This window comes from Octopus sinensis, linkage group LG25 (assembly GCF_006345805.1).
Source record: "Octopus sinensis linkage group LG25, ASM634580v1, whole genome shotgun sequence".
Lineage (NCBI taxonomy): Eukaryota > Metazoa > Mollusca > Cephalopoda > Octopoda > Octopodidae > Octopus > Octopus sinensis.
The window spans coordinates 23,299,367-23,322,555 of record NC_043021.1 but is presented as its reverse complement, the minus strand read 5'-3'; the positions used below and the strand labels follow the sequence as shown (position 1 = coordinate 23,322,555).

Sequence of the window (23,189 nt, the reverse complement as noted above, 5' to 3'; positions counted from 1 at the left end):
TATAAAAATGTTGAACGTCTTTGCTGGCTTAATTCTCCACGCGCAGGGAAGCAACATGTGATATGAGAGAGAGAGAAGCATGGACTGATGAGGAAAGTGTATGGGAGAGGCAAAGCTATAAGAGAGAGGAGAGAGAGAGAGAGAAGTAGCAAAAGAGATAGAGAGTGAGTGAAGGAGAAATGTCATGGAGACAGATTTGTTTTCTTCACTGAAAGGAGAATAGAGAAAATATGTGTTCACAGATAATAACGAAGTGAGGAAATATATATTTTAAAACTTTTTCCTTTATTTCAGTCATGAGACTGCAGCCATGCTGGAGGAGGTGGAGGGCCCCTGGAATAATTTTTAGTCGAACGAATTGACCCTAGTACTTTTCTCTCAGTATGGTGGAAATTGCCCAAAGTGCCATGTCACACGATGAGACCAAGAAAAAAATCGGAATTATGTGGTTGGGAAGCAAACCTAATATTGATGGTCTCAGACGAAATATGGGGAAAATGGGCTATGAAAATGAATAGCATTATATACAGATTAATTACACAACGAAAAGGAAATAATTACACTGAATGGTTCTTATGTTGAACATGTCAAAGAGAGCTGTGTAGTATCCGTCGCACTAGGCACACAGGTTAGAAAAGACAGGTCACGCTAGCATGTATAGCATTTGAGAGATTTAAGAAACAGGATCTGGAGCTTGTAGGACATCAGCCAGGGTTGCATTGATAGGTTGCACATTTTTGTTTCTCTAATCAGGGTCTAGAAACACATAAGTAAGAGGTTATTAAGATGTGTTTAAAACTAAAAAGATATTATAGTGAGACTGGCGTAATTTGTATAAGAAACGTTATTTACATGACATAAACCAGAACTGAAGTAGTCAGATGGAAGAGAGTGAAATGGTGCGACCATCTAATTAGGAGGAAACTAAAAGATAATTCCTTAGTTCAGTCGATGTACCAAGACATCTAAAACCACAGGCCATATAATAAGTGGTAGAAATGACAGAGCTGTTACGATAAACGGCTACATATCTTTTAACAGCAACAAGCAGAGTATAAAAGAAGGGCGGAGCGGTGTTCCGGCTGGCAAGAGAGCGACCAATGATCCGGAAAATAGAAGAGGCTAAAAAGCACACACATACATACATACACACACACGCATGCATACACACACATACACACACACAGAAATAGACACTTGGACTATTGGTCCGATGCGTCCTGTCCACGAGAAAATCACTTCCAGTGCAGTCATCTGAGAAGAAATACCAGCAACAACCAAGGGTTAAACTTGCAACAGAGTGGCATCTCTTTTAGTGGGGTGTCTTCTATCCCCGGGTGTTGGAATATGTTGGATACCGAGAGAGACTGCGGCCTAATGGGCCTGAATATCATGTAGAGAATATAACTAAGAAACTACTTCAATGAAGACATTGAGGCGTGCGCAGTCTCGTGTTAGTGTAACATTGATGGAGTGAAAGTAGATATGAACGTGAAGAAGACGAATCTACGTCCGGTGCTTTGATTGGAATGTAGCTGTTTGTGAAATGTTGATTACTTGAACAATGACAGTTGAATGACCTGATAATACTAATTAGCTAAATGATCGTAAATCTAATCAACATGATACATTTTGCAAGTTTTAACATTTTAGTGGAATGTTTAAAATAACAATTGGAATCAATGCCTCTTCCGGTAGTACTTGATCTTAGTCTGCGGGATTACAGTATTTCATCTAGAAAACGAACGGTAGCAACAGATCAGATTTAATCCTTTATTTAACAATTCTAAAGCTTACATTGATAACATTAAATTGGCAAGAAGATAGAATTTCAATATAATTTCAAATCATGCAATATTTTCTGTTTCAAGCCATAGTGAGGCCCTGAAACTTGTTTAAATTACATCATGGTGGATTATACAGTCTCATGCATGCATAGTGTTGTATTGAAAGGTACAATTATAGTGTCGTTACAAGGAAAGAATATTTTATATTATATATGGAGAAAATATTATTTTATATCATATATTAAGAAAATATTATTTCATATTATATATGGAGAAAATTTTATTTTGTATTATATATGCAGAAAATATCGTTTTATAGCATAAAATATCAGCAAAGACGATTCTTGGAGGCTCTTTTTCGATTTTCACTCAAAAGTTTGTTTCTGCTGTTCTATCCTCTGTTCCATTACCAGTACTTGAACCTGGAAACATAATGAAAAAACATAAAATATAAAAGTTTAAGCACATTAATTACCGGATAGTATTAATTTGTATATATATATATGTTTATTTCTTACTATTCGAACTGTTAGAGCTGTTTTCGCTATGTATCCAGTACAACCCTTACACAAGTAAATAATATTTCCCTAAACAATAGATCAACGTATTTCAGTTTGTGACTTATTCACGAATATACCATGAATGACGATGCCTTTCATGTTACTTCAGCCAATTGGCAAGCGCTGATGGAAGGACGGTTCTGCTTTGAGACAAATACACTGTCAACACAAATGTCACATCCTGTTTACATGTAGTCACACTTTCTTAAAATCTATCCGTACATCTTGAAAATGGCCAGCGTGTATATTTCACAGAAGACAATGCTCGAAACGTAGAACTGAATCCATGAGAAACTACTTTGACAGCGTTCTTCAAATTATGCCGATGTGATCTGTTTGCTCGAACACTGATGAACGTAGAGATCCCCGTGTACTCTACCTGGGCACACAATATATATATGCACACATATATTTATTCATTTATATATTTTTTTAAATAATAAATAACATGACCATCCCGAAATATGGATGTGTATATGTATATATATTTTTACATTTTCCCGAGCAATATATAATTTGTTACGGGATTTGACTAGTGAAAATGCTATTGTCTGTTTCGCGGCCTCTATTGTTGCATTTCCTCAATATTGACCACTACTTAGACATACTGACCGGATGCGCATAAACCTCTTTTATGCTGGAAATAGATAGACATTATATTGATTTGGCAGTGGTAAAATGAAATGAATGGAAACGAAGAGAAAAAAAATTATATCATTGTTCGGCAATGGGATGTGATTTATTCCTCTTTTATATCTCTTAGAGATGAGTTAAAGCGTATAAGCTGTGTGTGTATCTATCGATCCTAATTCAAAAATTAATATGATCACGTCGAACAAAATGAATTTTCGCTGAGGAAAATTATTTGCAGCATTGAATAATTTTCCTGAGTGAATTAAAGAAAGTACTGGAATTGTGTGAATTATTCTGCCCAGTAGAGTCTGCATCTTCTACTTCTATACAAAATTAGAAGAAAACATTTTTGCCCTCGGTTAGACAAACAGTTCCGTAGGGACAAGAAACGGAAAAGCGCAAAATAAAATGCTGATTTATTGAAATTATCCAAGCTTCGAGAAAATGTAAATGAATAGTTGTATGTATGAGAGAGAGGGAGGGAGTCTGTGCGCTTGCGTGCACGCGTGGGTGTCCTAAGGTATCATCCATTGTGGTTGATGATGACGACAACGACGAAGAGGATGGTATGGTGATTGATGAAGCTAATTATGACGGTAATGGTGTTAGAAAAATGAAGAAACACGATACTTACTTTCATCAAGCAAATTCATGTTGAGCAATGCCTGGAATTTGTTCAAAACTTGGGAGATATTGCGCCGCAGTTGACTTTGAACACTTAAAGAGATTAATTGTTTTGTTTCAATTATTTCTATATTCAAATATAGCTTAGGATTGGATCATCATAGGTAAAATAACCGCATTCAGTATGGTTGAGAACAGAATTAGTGAAGAAGGCTAGAACTACAAGCGGGTGACTAAAAGTTAGTGTTAAGAACATATTCGTCCAGTACCGTGGCTTGCCCTCTTTAGCATGTAAGAAATCCACATGGTGGTCTTCCCTCCGTGTATAAGTTTTTATATACATTTTATATATATATAATTACCTGGTTGGTTTTAAAATGTGTGTTAGCCACCTTAATTATTTTATAATCTTCACATTGCCATTTTGTGAAATCAATCACTCATTTTTATGTCATTCTCAATGATATTGACAGGCGGGAGTTAACCTCCACCAGCCGTAATGGAGTGAGCATTGCTGATGAGTATTAACTTCTTATAAGAAATTACCATGCTAATCTAATCCATCTGGCTTACCGTGGGGAATGTTCTCCCCCCCCCTGCCAATGCACTATGTGTTTTTTTTTATGGCTAAGGTGTCTATGACTATAATTTAACACAATCACTGGTAAAAGTTTGCAAGACTCAACGAAATGTTTTAGGAAAATAAAAATAAGAAATACGTTGAAATATTACTAGTGAGTGTGTGGAATTATAAGGCACAAAAAGAAAATGGCTCTCCCCAGACAGAACAGAATATGCTTCAACACACGAACTCATATAAAGAATCTTGCAAACCAAATCCCAAAACGAAATAGTCTATGACTAATATTTCTAATAATGTTGGTGCTCACCGCACTCTTGTCACCTTTAGTGATTGTGAATTATTTCCCTGTTGGTCTTAAAATGCTGATAGCCGCCTTGATTTATATATACACGCTCATATATATATATATATATAATATATATATATATATATATATATATATATATATATATATATATATATATATATATATATATATATACATACATATATATATTATAAATACTTTCGTATATGTAAGTATATCGTAAGTTGTATATGTATATATTGTATTTATTTGCTTTTCTGAGTATATTCCACTGATGAAGGCAGAGCATTTCTTATGCAGAGTCAGAAATCCGGGATCTGGAATTATCCAGAAATGTTTGCTATTCTATTTTGTCTCTTCGTCTTCTCTCCTGGTGCTATATGAACATTTAATGTGGCTCTAGAGTCAAGTTTTGACTGCTATTACCCTACATTATAATTTTAAATAAGTGTTACCTTTGATGGTTTTTATTCCCATGCTGGCCACCTGATAAAATCGATATTTAAATATTGATCTTATCCTTCTGTGTGTATATATATATATATATATATATATATATATATATATTTCAACAATTGAGGGTAAAATTAATTAATTAATTAATCAATTTCACCAAGTATTCAGTATGCAAAGGGACCATTTAAGGCAAATTCAAATTATTACATTATATAAAAGGGCTTAGTAAAATAAATTACTTTGCCGCATACTGAACTCGTTAGAAATAGCAGCTAAAAAAACTATTTCTAACACTTAAAGAAAACCTCTCTCATATAGTGTTTGCTCAATTCAACTCAAGAAAGTATGAGGGTAGAGACATTAAAAAATCAAATGCAAAGGTTATTTGAGTACGTACGTTTCAAGATTAGCCAAAATCGACCCTTCTCTCATCAGCTCAGAATGCCCTTGTTTGAGTTTGAAAACACTGAAAATGGGAGCATACCCTTTCGGCTTGTTATCGCTTCTGAAGATCTGCTCCAAACTAACAGTGCTAACTAACTCAAATATGCAAGAGAAAAATTTCTGTTCTCCCCTTTCCACCAGCGTGGGTTAAAATCAGCAAACACTATGCTTTTTTCGGTAAAATCCGAGACAATTAAGTAGAGAGAGATGAATTATAATTTCAACAATTGAGGGTAAAATTAATTAATTAATCAATTTCACCAAGTATTCAGTATGCAAAGGGACCATTTAAGGCAAATTCAAATTATTACATTATATAAAAGGGCTTAGTAAAATAAATTACTTTGCCGCATACTGAACTCGTTAGAAATAGCAGCTAAAAAAACTATTTCTAACACTTAAAGAAAACCCCTCTCATATAGTGTTTGCTCAATTCAACTCAAGAAAGTATGAGGGTAGAGACATTAAAAAATCAAATGCAAAGGTTATTTGAGCACGTACGTTTCAAGATTAGCCAAAATCGACCCTTCTCTCATCAGCTCAGAATGCCCTTGTTTGAGTTTGAAAACACTGAAAATGGGAGCATACCCTTTCGGCTTGTTATCGCTTCTGAAGATCTGCTCCAAACTAACAGTGCTAACTAACTCAAATATGCAAGAGAAAAATTTCTGTTCTCCCCTTTCCACCAGCGTGGGTTAAAATCAGCAAACACTATGCTTTTTTCGGTAAAATCCGAGACAATTAAGTAGAGAGAGATGAATTATAATTTCAACAATTGAGGGTAAAATTAATTAATTAATTAATCAATTTCACCAAGTATTCAGTATGCAAAGGGACCATTTAAGGCAAATTCAAATTATTACATTATATAAAAGGGCTTAGTAAAATAAATTACTTTGCCGCATACTGAACTCGTTAGAAATAGCAGCTAAAAAAACTATTTCTAACACTTAAAGAAAACCTCTCTCATATAGTGTTTGCTCAATTCAACTCAAGAAAGTATGAGGGTAGAGACATTAAAAAATCAAATGCAAAGGTTATTTGAGTACGTACGTTTCAAGATTAGCCAAAATCGACCCTTCTCTCATCAGCTCAGAATGCCCTTGTTTGAGTTTGAAAACACTGAAAATGGGAGCATACCCTTTCGGCTTGTTATCGCTTCTGAAGATCTGCTCCAAACTAACAGTGCTAACTAACTCAAATATGCAAGAGAAAAATTTCTGTTCTCCCCTTTCCACCAGCGTGGGTTAAAATCAGCAAACACTATGCTTTTTTCGGTAAAATCCGAGACAATTAAGTAGAGAGAGATGAATTATAATTTCAACAATTGAGGGTAAAATTAATTAATTAATTAATCAATTTCACCAAGTATTCAGTATGCAAAGGGACCATTTAAGGCAAATTCAAATTATTACATTATATAAAAGGGCTTAGTAAAATAAATTACTTTGCCGCATACTGAACTCGTTAGAAATAGCAGCTAAAAAAACTATTTCTAACACTTAAAGAAAACCTCTCTCATATAGTGTTTGCTCAATTCAACTCAAGAAAGTATGAGGGTAGAGACATTAAAAAATCAAATGCAAAGGTTATTTGAGTACGTACGTTTCAAGATTAGCCAAAATCGACCCTTCTCTCATCAGCTCAGAATGCCCTTGTTTGAGTTTGAAAACACTGAAAATGGGAGCATACCCTTTCGGCTTGTTATCGCTTCTGAAGATCTGCTCCAAACTAACAGTGCTAACTAACTCAAATATGCAAGAGAAAAATTTCTGTTCTCCCCTTTCCACCAGCGTGGGTTAAAATCAGCAAACACTATGCTTTTTTCGGTAAAATCCGAGACAATTAAGTAGAGAGAGACGAATTATAATTTCAACAATTGAGGGTAAAATTAATTAATTAATTAATCAATTTCACCAAGTATTCAGTATGCAAAGGGACCATTTAAGGCAAATTCAAATTATTACATTATATAAAAGGGCTTAGTAAAATAAATTACTTTGCCGCATACTGAACTCGTTAGAAATAGCAGCTAAAAAAACTAATTCTAACACTTAAAGAAAACCTCTCTCATATAGTGTTTGCTCAATTCAACTCAAGAAAGGTCGATTTTGGCTAATCTTGAAACGTACGTACTCAAATAACCTTTGCATTTGATTTTTTAATGTCTCTACCCTCATACTTTCTTGAGTTGAATTGAGCAAACACTATATGAGAGAGGTTTTCTTTAAGTGTTAGAAATAGTTTTTTTAGCTGCTATTTCTAACGAGTTCAGTATGCGGCAAAGTATTTATTTTACTAAGCCCTTTTATATAATGTAATAATTTGAATTTGCCTTAAATGGTCCCTTTGCATACTGAATACTGGTGAAATTGATTAATTAATTAATTAATTTTACCCTCAATTGTTGAAATTATAATTCATCTCTCTCTACTTAATTGTCTCGGATTTTACCGAAAAAAGCATAGTGTTTGCTGATTTTAACCCACGCTGGTGGAAAGGAGAACAGAATTTTTCTCTTGCATATTTGAGTTAGTTAGCACTGTTAGTTTGGAGCAGATCTTCAGAAGCGATAACAAGCCGAAAGGGTATGCTCCCATTTTCAGTGTTTTCAAACTCAAACAAGGGCATTCTGAGCTGATGAGAGAAGGGTCGATTTTGGCTAATCTTGAAACGTACGTACTCAAATAACCTTTGCATTTGATTTTTTAATGTCTCTACCCTCATACTTTCTTGAGTTGAATTGAGCAAACACTATATGAGAGAGGTTTTCTTTAAGTGTTAGAATAGTTTTTTTAGCTGCTATTTCTAACGAGTTCAGTATGCGGCAAAGTAATTTATTTTACTAAGCCCTTTTATATAATGTAATAATTTGAATTTGCCTTAAATGGTCCCTTTGCATACTGAATACTTGGTGAAATTGATTAATTAATTAATTAATTTTACCCTCAATTGTTGAAATTATAATTCATCTCTCTCTACTTAATTGTCTCGGATTTTACCGAAAAAAGCATAGTGTTTGCTGATTTTAACCCACGCTGGTGGAAAGGGGAGAACAGAAATTTTTCTCTTGCATATTTGAGTTAGTTAGCACTGTTAGTTTGGAGCAGATCTTCAGAAGCGATAACAAGCCGAAAGGGTATGCTCCCATTTTCAGTGTTTTCAAACTCAAACAAGGGCATTCTGAGCTGATGAGAGAAGGTCGATTTTGGCTAATCTTGAAACGTACGTACTCAAATAACCTTTGCATTTGATTTTTTAATGTCTCTACCCTCATACTTTCTTGAGTTGAATTGAGCAAACACTATATGAGAGAGGTTTTCTTTAAGTGTTAGAAATAGTTTTTTTAGCTGCTATTTCTAACGAGTTCAGTATGCGGCAAAGTAATTTATTTTACTAAGCCCTTTTATATAATGTAATAATTTGAATTTGCCTTAAATGGTCCCTTTGCATACTGAATACTTGGTGAAATTGATTAATTAATTAATTAATTTTACCCTCAATTGTTGAAATTATAATTCATCTCTCTCTACTTAATTGTCTCGGATTTTACCGAAAAAAGCATAGTGTTTGCTGATTTTAACCCACGCTGGTGGAAAGGGGAGAACAGAAATTTTTCTCTTGCATATTTGAGTTAGTTAGCACTGTTAGTTTGGAGCAGATCTTCAGAAGCGATAACAAGCCGAAAGGGTATGCTCCCATTTTCAGTGTTTTCAAACTCAAACAAGGGCATTCTGAGCTGATGAGAGAAGGGTCGATTTTGGCTAATCTTGAAACGTACGTACTCAAATAACCTTTGCATTTGATTTTTTAATGTCTCTACCCTCATACTTTCTTGAGTTGAATTGAGCAAACACTATATGAGAGAGGTTTTCTTTAAGTGTTAGAAATAGTTTTTTTAGCTGCTATTTCTAACGAGTTCAGTATGCGGCAAAGTAATTTATTTTACTAAGCCCTTTTATATAATGTAATAATTTGAATTTGCCTTAAATGGTCCCTTTGCATACTGAATACTTGGTGAATTGATTAATTAATTAATTAATTTTACCTCAATTGTTGAAATTATAATTCATCTCTCTCTACTTAATTGTCTCGGATTTTACCGAAAAAAGCATAGTGTTTGCTGATTTTAACCACGCTGGTGGAAAGGGGAGAACAGAAATTTTTCTCTTGCATATTTGAGTTAGTTAGCACTGTTAGTTTGGAGCAGATCTTCAGAAGCGATAACAAGCCGAAAGGTATGCTCCCATTTTCAGTGTTTTCAAACTCAAACAAGGGCATTCTGAGCTGATGAGAGAGGGTCGATTTTGGCTAATCTTGAAACGTACGTACTCAAATAACCTTTGCATTTGATTTTTTAATGTCTCTACCCTCATACTTTCTTGAGTTGAATTGAGCAAACACTATATGAGAGAGTTTTCTTTAAGTGTTAGAAATAGTTTTTTTAGCTGCTATTTCTAACGAGTTCAGTATGCGGCAAAGTAATTTATTTATACTAAGCCCTTTTATATAATATATATATATATATATATATATATATATATATATATATATAATCATATAGGGTAGCAAAAAATTTTAGGTTAGATATTGCCGAAGCGGTAGTGGTGCTGCCTCGTGTAAATATCTCTCCCTCCTGGCTTACTTTACTGATGAATCTGTTGGCGTATGGAAGATTAGCTTGATTTAATTTAATCAGGCTGATTTACCATTAAAAAACGATGAAACAATGCATTGTATAAAGTGTAACAGGGTAAATGTTTTTTTTTAATGTTCTCCTGGTTTACGGAATTACTACTATTTTGCGGTTGAAGCCTTGGCTGTTATTTCTAGTGGGTTGAACGGCCTATTATGGACGTTCCTTAATTTGTTATATATATATATATATATATATATATATATGTTGGTTGGCATCCTTTTTGTCTCGGGAGACAATGGAGTTGCGCATAAAATAGTCCAGTCCGGCTTTTATATTTCATATCCTGATACATTTCCTGCTGTGGCTGTGTAGTCCTTTCCTGGACAAACACTCCCTCTGGCAGGTACCGCAAATATAGCGAAGACTGTTCCTGGCTGGTTGTAATGTCATAGTTTCTTGTTGACGTCTCTTCTTTTCTTTCCATTTCTCCTCTCTCTCCTGTCACTCCTTTGTATTCCCTCTTTTACGGTACGTCGCCATCCTCCACGGTTGCCGGCAACTGCCTCCCAACCGCTAATATTGATGTTGCAGGCCTTCATGTCCCTTTTGCAAACATCCTTGTAACGTAAGATCGGTCTACCCACAGACCTGGTACCGCTAGCAAGCTCTCCGTAGAGTATGTCCTTGGGGATTCTGCCATCTTTCATACGGCTAACATGCCCAAGCCATCTCATACGTCTTTGTGTGAGGAGTGCAAACATGCTTGGTATTCCTGCTTGCCTGAGGACATCTTTGTTGGGGATATGATTCTGCCATTTGATGCGGAGGATTTTTCGGAGGCAGCGCAGGTGAAAGATGTTTAGGTGAGGCTCTTGGCGTGTGTATAGCGTCCAAGTCTCACTTCCATACCTCACTTCCATACAGTAGAGTGCTGAGTACACATGCCTGGTAGATCTTCATTTTCGTGGTCTTGATCAGCTTATTGTTGTCCCAAGCCCGTTTGGAGAGTTGGGCCATCGCAGCAGCTGCCTTTCCAATGCGTATATTGAGCTCAGCGTCAAGGGATAGGTTGTAGGTGACGGTAGAGCCCAGATAGGTAAACTTCTCCACCTCTTGTAATCTGTGGTCTCCAATAGGTATGTTTGGGATGTCCGATGTAGCCTGACCCATGATGTTGGTCTTCTTAAGGCTGATAGCTAAGCCAAAGTCGTTACATGCTTGCTCAAAACAGTCAATGAACCTTTGGGGGCTTCTTCTGTGTGTGATACCAGAGCGGCATCATCAGCAAATAGCATCTCCTTGATCAGGACGTTTCTGATTTTGGTCTTGGCACACAGGCGCGAGAGATTGAACAGTTTCCTGTCACTTCTACTGTGCAGAAACACTCCATCATCTGATGTCTGAAAGGCTTGTGAGAGTAAGAGCGAGAAGAAGATGCCCAAAAATGTAGGAGCGAGGACACAACCTTGCTTTACCCCGTTTTTTTTGGAAGGCGGCTGATGTTGAACCGTTGTGCTGTATGGTGCCTTGCATGTCATCATGGAAAGACTTGATGATCCTCAGCAGCTTTGGTGGACATCCGATTTTTTGGAGCAGGATTAAGAGGCCTGTTCTGCTTACCGAGTCAAAAGCCTTTGTTAGATCAATGAAGGCCATATATAATGGCATTTTCTGCTCTCTGGACTTCTCCTGAAGTTGGCGTACGGAGAATATCATATTGATAGTTGATCTGCTTCTTCTAAAGCCACACTGCGATTCCGGATAGATCGAGAAGCAAGTAGTTGTAGCCTTGCCAGGATAACGCGGGCAAAGGTCTTTCTAACAGTGCTTAGAAGAGATATACCACGGTAATTGTTACAATCACCACGGTCACCTTTGTTTTTGTAAAGCGTAATGGTGTTAGCATCCCGCATATCCTGAGGGACTGTACCCCTTTCCCAGCACTGACACAGAAGCTCATGAAGATGCCGAAGCAGGATGGGGTTTTTACCGGCTTTGATGATATCTGAGGGGGTGCCGTCTTTTCCCGGAGACTTAGTTCTTGCTAGGGAGTTAACAGCCTTGGTGAGCTCTGCTATAGATGGCGGACTGTCAAGTTCGCACATGACTGGCAAGATCTTGAGACTCTCGACTGCAGCCTCAGCCACTGTAGTCTCCCGTGAGTAGAGATCCTGGTAGTGCTCCACCCATCTATCCATTTGCTTGCCTTGATCCCTGATGAGATCTCCAGAGGGGCTGACTTGGTTGCGGATGGACCGAGGGCCTTCTTCAAACCGGTATACATCCCACAGGTGTCGCCACTGTCAGCAGCTGACTGGATACTCTGACAGATTTCCTGCCAATACGTCTGGCTGTCAGTTGGGTTTTATTTCGTGTCTTTCTGAGTTCTTCGAGGGACTTTGTAGAAGAATCACTCTTGTATTGCATCAGAGCTGCACGCTTTGCTTTGATAACTGGTTCCAGCTCTGAGAGCCCAGCATTGAACCAATCTGGGTTTTGCCTTTCTCTCATGCCGAAAGTATCTATTGATGTCGTATACAAAGCTTCCCTGATATAGTTCCACCTACTTTCAGCAGAGGAGGTTGGGCAGCTACTGAGGGCAACTTTGATAGAAGCAGCAAAACATTTTCGCAGTGTAGGTTCCGAGGTTCTGGCAGTGTTAATGCGTGGTCGGCCCACTTCCTTGAAGCGATGGACTTTTTTAGGCAGAATCCTCACCCTACTTCTAATTAGTGAGTGGTCTGTGTCACAATCCGCGCTGTGGTAACTGCGGGTCAATAGAGTAGAATTCAGAAAGGATCTCCGTGTAATGATGAGATCCAGCTGATGCCAGTGGTGAGATCTTGGATGTCTCCAAGATGCCTTGTGGGAAGGCTTGTTGGTAAAGAATGTGTTTGTGATGCACAGGTGTGGTATGTACAGAATACGAGTAGTCTCTGACCATTGTCATTCATGTTGCCAATACCAAAGTGTCCAACACAAATGGGCCACGAATCATGGTCAGATCCCACGCGAGCGTTAAAATCCCCCAGAAGGTAGATATTTTCAGTCGTTGGTATATTTTCTATGACACAGTTGGGATCTTTGTAGAACTGGTACTTGGTCTCCTCTGAGCTGTAGAAAGTGGGAGCAGAGATGCTGAGTAGATGTACTGAGCCAGAAGAAGTCGAGAGGCGCAGTGAGGGGATACGCTCAGTGCCTCCTGATGGTGGTTCTATTGAGGAGAGTAATGAGTTTCTCACTGCAAAGCTAACGCCATGCTGACGAGGTTCTTCTGGATCGCTTCCTGCCAAAAGGAGGTGAAATCCTGCTCTTTGAGTTTGCCGTTTGAGGGGAGACTTGTCTCCTGCAGCCAGCAATATCTATGTTGATCCTCTTTAGTTCACGGTCAATGATGGCCGTTTTCCTTGTGTCTTCAACCCTGAGTAGATCATCAGATATTCCAGGGCACATGGTCCTCACATTCCAGCTTGCCAACCGCACAACTGGTGTTTTCTTGACTTTTAGTTGTTTGCCTGGTGCAGAGGTTGCAGGCCGCTTTTCAAGTCATACTCTTAGCTTCAAGCACCCAATGAAGCAGGCGACCTGTGGCGAGTCAGCACCTTATTGACTGGGGGCTGCCCAGCTTGAGGTGGGCAGTAGCTAACCAATAGGACACGAAGGTCCCTCCCACCGTCAGAGGTAACCCGTAGCGCCCATATTTTACGCCAGTCTGAATAGATTTATCACTCGTGACCGTTACCTCCTGTGTTGTTTCTGCAGCTTTTTACAGCAGCACTGAAGTGTCCTCTCCAGGTTTGCGCAGGTCTGGGCTATAGATAAGAAAGTCCTGAGTAACCCAATCGTCAGGTTTCCTCTCTCGACCTTGCTGATGTAGTCCAAAGGAGTGCAGTGCATTACGTTTGGCACCAGCTTGGTTGCAGGAGCTGCCGGAAGAGTGTCGAGTCGAACACTAGACCGCCTTCGGGGCTCCACTCCGGATTTCTTTGAAGGTTGTTTCCGTTCCGTAACCCTTGATAGGGGCCCATACCGGGTACTGTCAGCCGGAGCCAGCTGAGCCCGGAACTCGTGTCAGGCAGGGTCGTCACTCCCTGAAGTAGTGAAGAAGTTCGCTACCCACTACCTTTTCAAGTAATGTTAAATTATTGTTAGATTATATATATATATGGGTATGTATGTGTATGTATATATGCTATATATATATATATATATATATATATACACAGTTCTCTCTTTATCTTTATATGGGTTTGTTTGTCCTTTGTATAATAAAACATTGATAAACACTTAAGAATTTCGTCGAAGGTACGAATTAGTATATTGTGGGTCACAAGTAAAACACTGTTGATCATGGTGACGTATAATACGTGCGATAAAATCGAATGTTTGGAACAAAACAAAATAAATTTGAATAAATGTGTTAGAAGCTTTTGCTTACCCAGGATATTCAACTCGGAATTTTCCAGTCACGGTTAAAACCTCATGCTCCATCTGCAAAAGCCAGATGTGTATATATATATATATATGCATACATTAAATTCAAGAAACAAAGTTTGATTTAAAAGCGTTGAGAAGTATAAAAAGATACAGATAAGGAAATAATTTTACATATGTATGTATTTGTGTTTAAGCTGATCAGGCTAACAAAATCGATATCACTATCTACGAAACGTATTGAGCTCACTCACTATTTAAATTGACGTTTTGCATTTCTTGTATAAAATATGCATGTGTGTGTGTGTGTGTGTGTGTGAATGTATGCATGTGTGCGCGTGTTCAGCGCGTGTGTGTGTGTGTGTTCGGAGAAAGAGAGGGCAGATATCTACTCACGGCTCTTGATATGTTCTCAGCAGGTTTTTTATATTCGTTGAAAGATTTTAAAATCAAACGAAATGCGAAGGATTTGGTCCAGCCTATGGATTGATATAGAAAATAATTGCTGTATTTATAAATGAGACACACGTCATAGATGCACATAAAACCCACATACGTAGATAAAAATATACATTCATAATCACATATACACTTAAAAATACTATAAATAAATATATATATATACGAACATACAGACTCACATTAATACATCTGCATCTACATGTATAAACACATATATAAATGCATGTTTGTACACATACACAGTTCCATGTACTTATATATATATATATATATATATATATATATATATGTGTGTGTGTATATATATATATATGTATAAAATATTATTAGAGACAAAACCACTATTTTGCAAAACAAACAAGGAAAGACTTAATCAATACATTAAATTTTAATAAATAGTAAAAAAAACCGCCACTACAATTGTTTCTTGTCTTGATCGACAATCTTCAGGTGGACTTCCAATCTAAAATATCAATATTTTAAAATATAAAAATAATAATTTTAAAATAATTAAAGTATGAATGAAAAAATATAAATATATAATCCATATATAACCTATATATAATCCATATATAATCAATATATAACAATATATAAACTAAAATAACCTATCAACATTAAATATAAAATATAAAATATAAAATATAAAATATAAACAAAACAAAAAAATAATAATAATATAATAAATATATATACACCCATACACATATACCTAATTATATATAACCATATCTAACTACATACACTAAATCACACCCCCATATATATATCCCTATACATACACATAAAAACGTCTAGGCAACTATAAATAAATAAAATAGCTAATACTTCAACACAATACTTATTCATACTCCCACACACCACACATACAACCCACATTCACGCTCTAGAAAACGGACATCACTTAAAATTATGAACGGAGAAATGGAATAAATGGAATTAAAAATTATATTCACTTGGTAAAACGAACACTACTTAGAATTATGAAATATATATGAACAATTTCAGTTAGAATGGTTGATTCTCTCAATTTCGATACCATATGACAAAGGCAGAAATTCTGTCTTCTCTGCAATTCTGAGCTATTTTTCATTATTTTTTCTAAAAATACTCTAGTAAGCACGGTTATAGAGCGAGCATACAGATGTAAGCATTGGCAAAACGTACATTTAGTGCATATAAGTAGTCTCTATAATTATATATAATTTAAACTTTAATTTCCTTTATATTTAACATTCACTATGGGTATCCCTACTCTTTCTATTAGCTACTTATGACGTTATACCATATAACGTTTTTTTTAACAATATTAATAGCGTGCTGTCTATCACTCTACAAATCCATCATTTTTTGCTAAAATGTCTTATTGACAAGTTTCGCTTTTTTCACCTTCCTGAAGAGAAGATTGCATTCTTTCATTTATTCTTTTGAATAGTAACAGTGGAATTGTCGAAACATGTGTCGAAAGTAAAATATTTGATTACACTTGCGTTAAACTCCATTTATTTATTCATATATTATTCAAAATATTCAACGTAAACACGAAGTTCTACCTTTATAAACAAGGAGTTACAACATCTTTACTTGCGAGATTTTTGCTACCCTGGTAACTATTTATTTATTTTTTCCGTGTTAATTGTTAACAAGGTAAAAATACACTCATCTATTTATATATACATATATGCAAATCAGCCCACATTTGCATACATACGTAATATATATATATATATAAGTTTATATTCATATGTACTTACATAAGTAAACATATATATATATATATATATATATATATATATATATATATATATATATATATATATATATATACATATAATATACATTAGAAACATTTATTTGCATCTATGTGCACGTACACGTATCCAATATAGGATTTCATTATAGGGACAGCCCTTCTGTGAAACGATCGTAAAAAAGGTTTAAATATTTAATTCAAAACTTATAAACTGTCATATACATTATATATTTATACGTATACATATATACATATATTTTTATAAATATTATATTTATTTATTTATATATTTTTAATACAACCATTTTTTTTCACACGTGTATATCTTTCAGAGAAGTTTTCTGATATTGAATTCTTAATATTAATAATAATATATTATTTAAAAATATATATAATCGCTCGCATTAAATATATAAATACCTTAATAATATTAATACTTTGATACAATAGAGCACTCAATATATATTCAGTATATAATATTCTCATTGAATGTATTTGACTAAAGATTCATATATACTCTTTACTCTTTTTACTCTTTTATGTGTTTCAGTCATTTGACTGTTGCCATGCTGGAGCACCGCGTTTAGTCGAGCAAGTCGACCCCAGTACTTATTCTTTGTAAGCCTAGTATTTATTCTATCGGTCTCTTTTGCCGAACCGCTAAGTTACAGGGTCGTAAACACACCAGCATCGGTTGTCAAGCGATGTTGGAGGGGGGATAAAAACAGACACAAACATATACACACATGCACACACATAGATATATATACATATACATATATACGACAGGCTTCTTTCAGTTTCCGTCTACCAAATCCACTCACAAGGCTTTGGTCGGCCTGAGGTTATAGCAGAAGACACTTGCCCAAGGTACCACGCAGTGGGACTGAACCCGGGACCATATGGTTCGTAAGCAATCTACTTACCACACACCCCCTACTACGCATATATATATATATATATATTATATATATATATATATATATATATATATATATATATATATATATATATATGTATACATATATACATATATACATGCAACCATGCCGTCACTTGCATACATATGTATTAGAATATGATTGTTCCTTTCCAGCAACACAAAACCATCCAATGGCCATTTTTATGGGTTTCGAAACAAAAAGCCTACAGTTACAAGGAAAATGACAATAATAAAAGCACAGTAAAATAGAACGCAAGAGAAATATCTAAAACGGTTTTTATTAATTTGATTACCCTGTGTACGAGGGATACAATGTGTGCAAGAAAGAGGGATATTATCGTTTGGAAGGAGAATCGCTTTCAATTGAAATTTCAGGAAGAACCTGCGTGGTACCTTGGGCAAGTGTCTTCTACTATAGCCTCGGACCGACCAAAACCTTGTGAGTGGATTTGGTAGACGGAAACTGAAAGAAGCCTGTCGTATATATGTATATGTATATATATCTATGTGTGTGTATGTGTGTATATGTTTGTGCCTGTTTTTGTTTCCCCCCCTCCAACATCGCTTGACAACCGATGCTGGTGTGTTTACGACCATGTACATTAGCGGTTCGGCAATAGAGACCGATAGAATAAATACTAGGCTTACAAAGAATAAGTACTGGGGCCTTTTCTCTGTCGCGTCGCTTAATTTAGGCTTTTTGGACACAGTTTCTGCACTTTTCACACTTTCAGGCCTTTTCATTAGAAATTTAGCAAGAGAAGTCTGCTTTTACCTGCCTTTTTATTTAGTCTTTAGTAGTTTTTCTGTGCCACATTGTAAATACTCGGCTAAGCTTTTTTTTCCATCTCTATACGTTCTTCTACTGCTATTGAGCATCTCCCAGTCTGGTCTTTCCTTAATTACAGTCGGTTGATATCTGCTTTCGGATGTTGAGCTCCACATATTTTCAGCAACTTATTAGTTTTTGTCAAATTTATTTATTTTGATTATTATTTCTCTTTATCACAGGTTTTGTAGGAGTTCCTTGATGCTTGCATTGTGGGAGTTCCTGGACACTTGCTCATTCTAATGTCGACCCTCCAGTTTGTGGCCAAAGCTTACTCTTGCGCTGCCAATATAGTGTTCTCGGTCTCTTTCTTTAGAATTCCTTTCATCAGCCAATCCCACCTATTTTTGTTATATGGAAATTCCATGTGTTCTCCCTTCTTGCGCCATTCTTCTTCATTTCTTTTTGTGTTTCTTCCTTCGTTTTTCCTGCTTTCAATACTCCCTCATTCCTAACTGTCACTAACAAGGTTTCCTTACTTTGGGTTCGGTATCTCATTAAGACTTCGAGTTCGAAACGCACGCAGTTTCCCACACTTATCAGTCCCTTTTTTCCATTCGCTCTCTTCGTGTATCGGCGATCGAGGTCTGCATGTGGATGATGGGCTCCATACATCGTTAGGACCTTTCTTGACTTCCTGTCCATCTCCTTTAGCTTCTCTGTCCAATTCAGTTTTCCAGCTTTCAAACCAATATTTTGTTCACTCACCAAAATGCTCTCTTTTTCTCTTTTCCTTCATGTCGTGGTGTTTGATTCCATCTGTGTGTGTGTGTTGGAGAGAGAGAGAGTGTGTGTTTGTTGGGGGGGGGGGGGAAGCATTGTAAGCGATGAATGAAATGAACATGAAATGAAAAAATCGTGTAAATGAAAGGACATAATAAACGGAATAATATAGGTTTCAAATATTGGTACGTGACCAGCAGATTTGGTGTGGGGGTTAAGTTGATTACATTGACCCAGAGCTCAACTTGCGCTTATTTTATCGACACAGAAATTATGAAAAGCAAAGTCAATCTTGGCGGAATTTGAACTCAGAACGTAAAGACAGACGAAGTACTGCAAAGCATTTCTCCCGCTCTGCTAACGATTCTGCCAGCTTCCGCCTAATTTAAGGATTAATAGTGATAAGTTTTCATAATGGTCTAATGAGAAATTGAAATCATCACATCACTAAATGCATATGAAAATCTATTCAATTTGACAGTGCCATAATAACATTTGAGAGAAGTAAATTGCTTATATTCTATGACAAACAGATATGTAGGGTATGTCATTGAATATTTGAAGATTCTACAACCACCGCTCCAACGTAATGTATGCAAAGTGGTATGTACCAGTAATATCCCTGTTGTTTTTCTGCTTCTCTATCTACTCAGCCTGTCTGCAGAATGTTTACGAAAACGTGGTTTTAACGATATTACAATAATGAACTCAACCCTCCAAAGTAATAAATTTTTTAATAACGTTTCCATAAATGAGTCAAATGATTTGCCGTTGAACGAGATGGACACATTCCTGGAGGACTCAAACGGGAGAATAGGTTGCATTACCTTTTGATAAATCATTTTAATTACAAACACACACACACACACACACAGGACAGTCATAATGGAACAGACATAGAAAGACATACACATACACACTCACCACCCCCACCCCCACCAGAGTGGTCGTATTTAAACAGACAGAAAGTCACTCACAAAAATTACTTCTTCTCATCCTGCTACTTCTACTACTGTAAAAGTCATTTAAAAATAATTTGCTCGCTCACCATCATCAATGCCTTTGCTCTGTTCTGCTGTAACATTGAGACATGTCTGGTTCTTGCCAGATACCAGTAACGGTGAACACTTTTGTGATGACAGGTTTTGACTTGATGCCATTTCTGGATGCCCCATCGTTCTGGAGAACTGAAAAAATAAATGTTAAATATTGTCAGTCGAGTTTATTCATTCTGAGGAGAATTTCATCAATCTCAGAGGAATATAAGAAACCTTCGAACTGGTCGTGATTTGAACTCATAATTTAGTGAAAGAAGGATAAATGGTGTCTTGCATTTGGGGGAGAAATCTATTATTTACTCCTGACCCCTATCCTCAAAACTAATGTCAAATATTTTCTAACTAGAGTTCAGATATAAAAACAATATTCCTGCATCTGTTTTTATTTACAATAATTTCTTGTTTTTATGATTATTCAATACAAGATTAGTTGGAACGGTGTAGGTGATGCAGCATTAAGGAGCCAAGTTGTTAGTTCAAGTTGAATGGGGGAATTAGTTGCTAATATTTCGCCACCATAGACATCAGTAGCAACAGCGGCAGCAATGGATTTATGTATATTTTCCTACATATGCACAGATTTGAGTGATTCCACCAGTTGGTCTTGTCTTAAAACTAATAAAGCTCAGCCTCTGGGAGTCAAGTTAGATGCTTAACCTGTGGAATGACGTGGTAGAAATGAGAGAAGAGAGACCGTATTACATAGTCTGTAATGAGTGAAATCCCAGGATGACCATCATGTACTAGCAAGATATATAGCTCTACAGTAATCATAAAATTGAATAAATAGTATTAGCCTGAATCCAACAGAATCACTGATAGATTCTATTGGCTGTATCTAGGTATGTGCTTTCTTTGCTACAATTATTTTGTGAAATTCTGGAACTTACAAGAATCTTTAAATCTTTGAATAATGCTGATTTCAAATTTTGCCACAGGGTCAGATATTTTGGGTGGGGATAGTTCGATAACATAGACCCCAGCTTACTTATTTTATCGATCCCGAAAGGGTAAAAGATAAAGTTTACCCTGGTAGCATTTGATCTCAGAATGTAAAGTCAGAGGAAATGCTGCTAAGCATTTTGTCCGGCATGGAAACGATTCCGCCAGGTCAGCACCATAAAGCCTTGTCTAATATTGGTTTCAAATTTTGGCACAAGGCCAGCAATTTCAGGGGAAGGGATAAGTCGTTTACACCAAACCCAGTGCTCAATTGGTATTTATTTCATCGAATCGAAAAAATTAAAGGCAAAGTCGACCTTGGCGGAATTTGAACTCAGAACATAAAAACGAATGAAATGAAAGCTTTGTATAATATTGGCGACAAAGCAAACGTAGATAGTTAGGACAAGGCTAAATTATATCAAATAATGTATAAAATGTAAAAATGCTGGGACAAGAGATTGCAACCGATAGACGTTTAATTCTATCTTGTTAATCTATAAAGCTGTTATTTGCTCTACCAAGTAACATTCTCTCACAATAGGATGGCGCTGAAAACTTCAAACTTTGAGTAGAAATAAATCAATACAAACGAACCAATGCCTGGTGGCTACATTTCCATTACATGGGATCTCAGCAGTAGTTCCTATTTTTGTCATTGGCCAAGAGAAAGCTCCATTGTTAGTTGAAGTTGTGCTTTTATCACAAAATACTGAAAAAGAAGCAAAATATGGACATGAAAGAAGCCAGTAGTAGTAGTAGTAGTAGTAGTAGTAGTAGTAATATTAGTAGTAATAGTAGCAGCAGCAGCAGCAGTAGTTAATTTTGGAAATATATTGTTTGGACCTGCTGGCTGATTTGAGGACAATTATACACGAAGTGTTGCAAACATACACGGAGAGCATATATATTTATTCAAAATAGACAGATTTCTAGTTTTTCATTTAGTAGTTTATAAAGAGATAAATGATTTAGAAATGAATTACAATCCCTTACAACACAAGGACCCCCCACCCCAACCAGGCTCCATGCAATTCTTGGAAGTGTAGTCTATTCTTAACTAAAATAGCGACAACATGAATTTCTCCATCTTTTGCACTGTTAAAATATTTGAGAAAAATTACATCAAAGTGTCCTACTTATTAAAATTCTATTTCTTTATTTATGCAGCTGAAGATGGCATTGCATTTAAATTGATGTAATGATTCTATTGTTTCAATTAAATTAAGCTGCTTGAAACACCATAACCACTTGATATCCTGTATATTATCTATGTATATATATACATATATATATATATATAAATATATACATACATATATATATATATATATATATACATACATATATATATATATATATATACACACATATATATATATATACACACACATATATATATACATATATACATCTTATATTAAAGTTTTTAATTGAAAAAAAAATTAAAATTCATAAAAATTTATAAATATAAATTAATAATTTTAATTTTCAATCTAAATAATTTAAATTTTATATTTTATATTTTATAGTTTATATATTTTGTATATTATATTAATTTTTTTTATGTTTTGGTTTATGTTTTTCACTGCTTGATTTGCCTAATCGTGGTTTTATCTCTGATTTAAATTATATATATATACACACACACACAACACCCACGCGCGCGCACGCACACACACACACACACACACACACACACACACACATATATATACATATGTATATATATGTATGTATGTATGCTTCTAAATATATATTTACTTTTATATTCTTAAAAAAATATATTAAAAAATGCCATCCCGAAATAGAGGTGTGTGTATATGTATATATATTTTTATATTTTCTCGAGCAATATATAACTGGTTACGGGATATGACTACTCAGAATGCTAGTCTGTTTCGCGACCTCTAGTGTTGAATTTCGTCAATATATTGATCACTCTTTAGACATACTGACCGGAAGCGCAAAACCTAATGTATGCTAGAAATAGGTAGACGTTATATTGATTT

The 23,189-nt window shown here is 35.7% G+C and overlaps 1 protein-coding gene across 2 annotated transcripts in view; it reads right to left on the bottom strand.

Moving 5' to 3' along the window:
- Nucleotides 1-1,759: 1,759 nt before the first annotated feature.
- Nucleotides 1,760-23,189, bottom strand: part of LOC115224386 — a 39,758-nt gene continuing 18,328 nt past the window's right edge. The window contains exons 9-12 of one of the 2 annotated variants that reach the window (XM_036513346.1): nucleotides 14,864-14,946; nucleotides 14,472-14,524; nucleotides 3,615-3,697; nucleotides 1,760-2,209 (exon numbers count right to left, since the gene is read on the bottom strand). In XM_036513346.1, coding sequence (XP_036369239.1) covers nucleotides 2,157-2,209; nucleotides 3,615-3,697; nucleotides 14,472-14,524; nucleotides 14,864-14,946 — 272 coding nt within the window. In that variant the 3' untranslated portion in view covers nucleotides 1,760-2,156. The remainder of the gene's footprint in view (nucleotides 2,210-3,614; nucleotides 3,698-14,471; nucleotides 14,525-14,863; nucleotides 14,947-23,189) is intronic. The other variant, XM_036513347.1, reaches the window with a different exon arrangement.